The sequence below is a fragment of the Lepidothrix coronata genome, unplaced genomic scaffold (assembly GCF_001604755.1).
Source record: "Lepidothrix coronata isolate B3197 unplaced genomic scaffold, Lepidothrix_coronata-1.0 Scaffold45, whole genome shotgun sequence".
Lineage (NCBI taxonomy): Eukaryota > Metazoa > Chordata > Aves > Passeriformes > Pipridae > Lepidothrix > Lepidothrix coronata.
Genome location: NW_016690225.1, coordinates 5,304,406 through 5,312,373, shown reverse-complemented (window position 1 = coordinate 5,312,373; position 7,968 = coordinate 5,304,406). Strand labels below are relative to the sequence as shown.

The 7,968-nt window shown below is 34.8% G+C and overlaps 1 protein-coding gene across 3 annotated transcripts in view; it reads left to right on the top strand.

The window, feature by feature from the left end:
• Positions 1 to 554: 554 nt before the first annotated feature.
• Positions 555 to 7,968, top strand: part of BMP5 (bone morphogenetic protein 5) — a 56,106-nt gene continuing 48,692 nt past the window's right edge. Inside the window, exons 1-2 of one of the 3 annotated variants that reach the window (XM_017814489.1) lie at positions 555 to 771; positions 1,366 to 1,733. In XM_017814489.1, coding sequence (XP_017669978.1) covers positions 1,484 to 1,733 — 250 coding nt within the window. In that variant the 5' untranslated portion in view covers positions 555 to 771; positions 1,366 to 1,483. Of the gene's footprint in view, positions 1,151 to 1,171; positions 1,734 to 7,968 lie in introns of those variants that run through there. The other 2 variants (XM_017814488.1, XM_017814487.1) reach the window with 2 other exon arrangements.

The following is a 7,968-nucleotide window of genomic DNA, read 5'->3' as shown; positions in this document are numbered from 1 at the left end:
GTTGTGACTATATCCATTATTACAACATTGGCTGTGCACAATTTGAAATCTTACTTGCTGAATAAATTTGTTTCATTCAGATTGCATTCCCAACATTTTTAGAAAAGAATGAATCAAGCCTCACCAACAAAATTTCCTACAGAATCTGCTAAAAAATTCACCTTTGTTTGCTAAACTTATCTAAAACATAAACATTTCTTGGATTAGTGAGATGCTATTTTAGTCTGTTATGAGAGTTTCCTATTGAAGTTTACTAAACTATAGACTCATAAGAAGATTCACAAGAGCTTCTGTATTATGCCATGCCTTTAGCTATCCATATGTCTTAAAATTGTTACAGTTAAAATTGATTCTGCAAGCTGTTAGGAAAGAAACAGCCAGTAGCCAAAATTAGGTATAATACTGTAAACTGGGGAGGGAGAGAGAGATTTAAAGCTCTGTCTGGCAAGAGAAGGGTTAAGGACTTTTTTGCTATACCCGTTTCAAATTACAATGAGAAGCCTCTTCTTTCCCAGCAGGGTTGTGCTTACATTAGTCTTTAGATCTCTCTTGAAGAGAGCTGTTATATTTGTGCCTGCTACAGTTGGAAATAACAGTTCAGAAGCTGAAAAGGGTTGAATGGATTTACAGAAGGTTATTTTTTGCGAGTAAATTCATGGCAACACATTAATTTGATTAGTACATGCTTTAGAATTACTTTACACTCAAGCGATTCAAACGATGTTAAAGTTATCACCAGGCTGCTGGACAAACATGTGTTACACCACCAAGGTACAGATCAAGACAAATCTGTGACTCAGGATTTTATCTTGGGAAGAGCGCAAGGTGTACGAAGAACTCAGAATAACAAGGGAAGATAACTCTGGGAACTACAATGTGTCAGAAGAACAGCTCTTGCTAATACAGCTCCCCACCAAAGACCTGGTTATCTAAGGTTTATATAGGAATGCCTAGGTCAGCTGACAAAATACTGGTCTTCTGCTCCATAAATGCAGAAAAACCGATAACAACAGTGGAAAATTGGAAGTCTGAATTTCAGCTTTCTTAGAAATAACTGCAACCTGACACATTCCATAATATTTAAACAGGGTGGGGGGAGAGGAATCACCAAAGATGTTACGTTTAGAGATGACATTGACATGAAGAATAGGTAAATTTTGTTTTTCAGCTACTGGGAAAGCAGACCTCATAGGAACTCAGAACAAGTAGGAGAAAAGATTTTTTTTCTTTGTTCTTTTTCTTTTCAAAGATGAACCTAACTGCACTCAAAGCTTTCGTGGGCTTGCTCTGGAATTGCTGGGTTCTGGTGGGTCACGCACAGGGAAGTTTAGGAGACAATCATGTCCATTCGAGTTTTATTTACAGGAGGCTGCGGAACCATGAGAGAAGGGAGATTCAGAGAGAGATTCTCTCTATCCTGGGTTTACCTCACAGACCCAGACCATTTTCACCAGGAAAGCAGGCTTCTTCTGCACCCCTCTTCATGCTGGACCTGTATAATGCCATGACAAATGAAGAGAATACTGAGGAGCTGGAGTATTCACTAAAGGGATCAATGGCAGGGGAGAGCAGAGGGATACAGAAAGGATACCGTGCCTCTCCAAATGGATATTCACGGAGAATACAATTATCTCGCATGATCCCCCTGACCACACAGAATCCTCCCTTAGCCAGCCTGCACGACACCAACTTTCTGAATGATGCTGACATGGTCATGAGCTTTGTCAATTTAGGTACGTGTAATTTTTTTTGTTTCTACTCTCTTTGACAAACTGTTAGCTAGATCTTGTGAGGGGCAAACCTCCCGGCCAGACTGTAACCTGTTCTAAAACGGCAGGATCAGGCCCGGGCTGCTGTGCCACTGGTAAAAGAAAAATCATACTGATGGTGAAGTAGCTACGTTGTAGGTGGCCATGGAAAAAGGATTTTTCTCACTGTTTATATAAAGTCAGTTTCTATAACTCCCCTCTGCTGGCTTCTGTTTTCTTTCTTTCATTGATGTAATGAAAATTCTAGCCTTAGGCCAACTAACTCCTTTTTTTTTGTAATCTCAAAAAATCAAACGCTTATGCCTATTGCTCAGTTATTTCCCCCACTGTTTTCCTTAAAGCTCACACACGAACAAGCATCAGTTGTTAATATTTTAAAGCCTAGAAAATCATGAAAAGGGAAAAGTTAAGCCATTTAAAAAAAAATTCTTAGGTTATTTAGTGGGTTTTTTTCTGTTGGTTAGAGTCAGAGTTTTATTATCTTTTCAGCTGGATGGCTGGATTTTAAATAATCTAAGGTTACTATTTCTTTGTTATTTCTATTTAATAACTACAGACTGTATTTTATTATACTGCCATGGTGCTCAGAGTCTGCAATGGTTCTTATTTTCTGTGTCATAAATAAATTAAATAACAAGTAAAGTATTAAACACCAGAAAAATGCAAGCAAATAATGCTTTTGAAAATTATATCAATTCAGACACAAAACCTGATAAAACTAAATTAGATTGGCTTCTGAGTATAATAAACATGCTTACCAGTTACAGTGTAGTTAAAAAAAGCAGCTATGGATTTCTTTACTAAAAGGCAACTTAAATCTCATTTAGAAAGCTGCAAATAATTCATGGAATGCATTTACTGTTTTTATAAGTGTTTTAAATGCTGCAGGACTCATAAATTTGGCTAAAAAACCCTTCTCATTTGACCTGAACAGCAAGAAATTTAATTGAAATCTTGAATTTTCTCAATAAACTGGTACAAAATCTGATGAACTCTTGTTTTCCAGGATAATACTTTCAGTACAACAGTACATGTTCCAAAATACTTTCAGATTATCACACACATTCTGTACCTTTTATGTCTATCATGTCTTTGATCCTTGCTGCAGAATTAAAAATCTTCCCAAACACTAAAGTCCTCAATAATTTAAATTTCTAGGAAAGTGACACACTATAGTTTAGTTCTCGTATTAATAAAGTCACTTTTCATTAATTTTTTGGCAGATAAGGAGGTGTTCAATTTTGAGATCTTTTTCCTTAAGGGTAACATACATCCACACCTCTAAATACATTTGCTTCTTGCTCTCGCTCCTGAAATAGCAGGCTAGGAAAAAATGGAATCTGTTTTTTTTGAAAATGTGTTCCTTGTCCTTAAGAAACAGTTACATATTACCCATGAATTACTTTTAAGTCAACATTGCATTCCTTGATTTACCCAGATTATCTGGAGTCAGCTGAATTTAAAATGGCAACATAATACAGGAAAATAGGAAATGCTCTGATCTCCGCAGCATTAGTCAAGGCGCTGATTCTGCAAAAATTTTTCTTGTGTGTCCTGAGAAATACCCTCTCTAAGTATGTCGCAGAGCATTCAATCAGCAGCCCTGAGGACTATTTATGTGGGACCCAGCCTTTGATTTCACAAAATGTCTTTTATTTCAAGAAGACTTCTTCCAGTGAATAAGTAGAAGTCTTTGAAGCTCAATGTCAGATATGTCCTAGGCTGATCCTTCTGCACTTCCTCAGGCAAAAAGCCTGTCTGGAAGAATGCAGGTTTCCACTGAGTGTCTTACCTTGGGTGGGAAATTTCTAATATTTGACTCATTTTTTTGGGAAGCCAGTATTGCCTTAAGAAAGTAATTCTGAGAAGCTAAAGCATATCTTATGTTTCTAAACGGTGAAAACTGGGGGTAAGATGCTGTATTTTTCAAGTGATTATGATTAATAGACACCATTAACTTATAAGAAAATACTGTGTAAATCTCAGGTTTTATTGAGCATCTGTAAAATTAAAACGTGTCTCAGCTCTAAGTTAGTCTAAATCCTAATTCACTTTAAATGCCCTTCCATACATGTTGGATATTGTGGTTTATCACACATTCTGCCATGTAACGTGTAAAAAATATTGATGACCAATATAGATTAGCTTCAACATTTTTATTAAACAATCCTATGTTTCAGTATAATTAACATTAAAATGAAGTAAATCACGGAACTAAGTGATCATTTTATATGATTTATGCAGTATAAGGTTGTGACAGATGAGAGCAAGCTCTTTTAATGTAGAATGGGGAAAAATATGCAGTGATAAGTGAATGCTAACGCTATACCTTAAAATCAATAAATGCTGATGCAGCATAGTAATAACTCAACTGGTTTTAGATTTGAAACCTTGGTCAACTTGCATCAACTTAATGTGCACTGAAAATAGTATTTACCATGTTCATACTTGCACACAATTAATTACAGAAGGTGTAATTATAAAACTCTATTAATCATCATGATATTTTAAATTGAAACTTTTGTATATAGTTGTAGCCAGTCATAACAATTTAAGACATATGTACTAAAACAATAACTATGTAGCTGAGATGTTAGATAGGAATTATTAAGCAAAAAATTGAAAAGACTGAATAAGATTAAAAGGTAAAGTAAAAAAATAGACAAGGACAAATAATTTTATATTAAAGAATAAAAATTGAAACTTATATGCTAATTTTGATTAAAAATCAAGCTGTCAGAGTTGCAACTGCCTCACTTTCAAAAAAAAAAATTAGAAAATAATCATCAAGGGAACTTCAATCATAATTCTGTCAAGCAATCAGGGAGAAAAATAAGAATGCATTTACTTCTCCTGAAGTTAAAATTATAAACACCTGTTCTTTCTACTGGAATTTATATCAGAATTTCCATCTCTTTCTTTCTTGAAAGATACAACAAGACAGAGATTATGTCTTGTCCTGTGTTTTGTATAAGACTGTGTGTGTTGGCAACTCTCCATAAATATTGATGAGTGTAACAGAGGAGTTAACTGGGTTTGGTCCAGCAGTCAAAGAATAAATCCTCCACTAAACACACTGGGGTTTTCAAAGATCTGATTATATCACCTACAAATTCAGAACTTTGTTTTCCTCACTGGCTGTTTTTTTATCCTGTTATTATATTTTATTATATTATTGCAAAGCCCTGACTGTTTAGAGTTCTGGCATCTTCTTTTTGGCTGGTCTCCCAAAATGACATATATAGGATACCCTGTTCCTCAGAGAACAGGCAAATAATATTCATGTAGTCCTACTCACTTTTCCACTCACTCAAAATTTAGTAAGGGAAGGACTTTTCTAAGATAAATGTTAGTGTTCGCACTCTTCACCTCTCACCGAAAGAGGGGGATTTAATAAAAAAACATGTACACATCTGAAGCTTGGAGAAACAGTAGCACTTTTGTAAACTACATTTAAACATTTCAAATATTGATTTTTCCATTGTCGTCAAAGTGATCATTAAATCCACTATGCTTAAGTGTTCCTTTTCATGCAATTCAAATGGTCTGTATTGTCATTTGTTTACAACACATCTGTCAATTTTTCTTCTAGCAGATTGTTTCATTAGATAAGCAAGTCTATTTGCTTTCTTCACATGTTCCTGTTAATTGATATGAACCTTCTATAAAATAGGGGATAAATACATACAAGTTTTGTGGTTTTCTGTTATGTTTTCTTTCTTAGCATATAAAATTAATCTTAAAAACATGAAATAAAATTTGTGACCCTGCCCTACATAATGCTAAGAAGGGTACGATATTATTGAGGTTTTTAAAGTAACTGGTACACTCCAGAAAGACAGCTTTTCTTCTTCACACATAATGTGATTCCACAATCATATAATCCTCAAGACACATGTGCTGCGTTCAGTTCTTAAATCAGACGCTGAAATCAATGGAAATTTTGGTCTGAGGCGCAGAGGGCTGTTCATATTTCTCCATCTTCTCTACCCCAAGTTTGTACAATGTCTTAAAGTTCATATTCTTTTTTAAAACCTGAATCACTAAGCAAATACATAAATTCAAAAGATTTACAGCCCATTGTGTACATTGGAGAATGCTAATAGGGCATAGAACAACTTTTTATACAGCTACTTTGAGAAGTCTATAATATATTGATCCACAACAAATACCTGCACAAATATATTTTTGTTATATATAAAAAAGAAAGGATTCTTAACTGCGATCAGACCTTGAGCATATATAGTAGCTTAATTCTTAAATTAAACTAATTCAGTTTCTACAACCTTCCACTCACAGCTAACATATCATCAGCGAGGGATATGGAGTGCTAAACTATAAAATGCCAGGAGCTGTGGAAGGGGAGCTGGGATCATTAACTTTTCTCCTCAAAGCTTAGAAATGAACATATTTTCCTTCTTTCTTTTCCACCGGATTTCAGATGTTGCTGTCGTAATTTTAACTGAAGGTGAATTTCCTTGTCTGTAGTACAGTTTTAGTTTGTAAAATGCAGACTTCTAATGAAAATATTGACACAGCCTTAACTGAAGTGATAGAAATAGTGCTATTATCTTGCCTTGAGCAGAGGGATGCTATTACAGAGATAAAACTTGTTAAATAACAAATAGACCCCATGTCTTTAATTTTGGAATGGGAGCAATACTGAGAAAAAAATGAGAAAACATTTGTGAAGTTTTTTTGAACGGCAACCCAAAGTCATTAAGATGTCATTTTTCACTCTTTAACATAAAATTTAAAGCAAATTAGATCAAGCAGGTCTCATTTAACCTTCATCCAAATTAGATATCACTTGACATCTTGAAATCCTAAGATTTTTTTTCCCCTTAATAAAATTTTTGTCACCCAATCAGTGAGTAGAATGAATTTCTTGTGACCTAGATATTCAGTCAGACATTTGAAATAAATATTAATGATGAAATAATTTTCTATTATAAAATTAAATATTAATAGAGCTTTTTGCTAAATAAGTTTATTCATTTCTAGAACAAAAGGACTTTACCCACAGAATGACATGCCCTAAAAAATCCTCATCCAATCCTTACAATTCATTAGACAGTTTTAACCAATTTTTGTGCGATGACAGAGCAGGTTGTTAGAGTTTGCTTTTGATATTGAGTAAGAAATATTCTCCATATTCATTTTTGGAATTATGCTACATTTGTTGTTTCATATTGAAATATTTTATATTTCCTTTGAAATCTCTCAAGTTACATGAATCTTATGAATTATATAGCTCTACCTCAAAATAGGTTTGTGTGTGATCCATAAATATCGCCTAACAAAATAATGTTTCTATAACTGCCAATTAATTTTTTTGCCAAAGTTAACACTTTAAATCCAAGTAAATTATTGTATCTAACTAGCCAAAAAAATGTCAAGCTCTCCATTAACTGGGGTATAAAATTGTCTGACTTTCCTTGCCGACAGGTTTGAAAGAAATTGCAGATAACTGAAGAGAAACTGATTTAGCAGATGGTTAGACGTGCATGGTGAAAAGCTATATATATTTATGGATATACATAAATATATTGTTATTAATATTTTTCCAATTGGGAAGAATGGCTGACCCAGTTCTGCTTCTTCTTAAGGAAGCACTCCTTTCCAGACTAAACACAGACTTTGGGTGGGGTTGTGGTGATTGTATGTATTGTACAGTGCATATTTTCCCAGGAAAATGCAATCTTGCAGTGACTCTGGCTAGCCATGAAAGAGAAAGAGGGAGAGTTGTGGAGACGCCTCTGTGTGGAGGGCATTAGGATTGGATGAAGAGCCTTTTGGTGTGCTCCCTAAACTCTGGGTTGTTTGTTTAGACAACAGGACAACTTTGGCACCTATGTGATCTCCCACACTTATTGCTCCTGTTATTATTTTCTCTGAGTGTTAAATTATGCAAAGAATTTTACCATGGCTATCTGCCTACTTACTGCCTGAGTTATGGAGGTAATTACAACAGGGTCAGTTCCTTTTTCTTCTCTTTTTAACCATGGTGGTTCCTTTCAGCTTGCTTTCATAGGTGTACAAACTAATATACTTTTGCAGAAAATTGATTGATTGCAGTCTGATCATTCTAGGTGTCATCTGGTGTTTCCACATAGCTGAGAATGAACAGTTTATGAAGTGCCAATTGCAGCCTCCAGCTAAAGAAAGGCTCCCCAGGGCTTCAGGAGGGCTTTGGTTG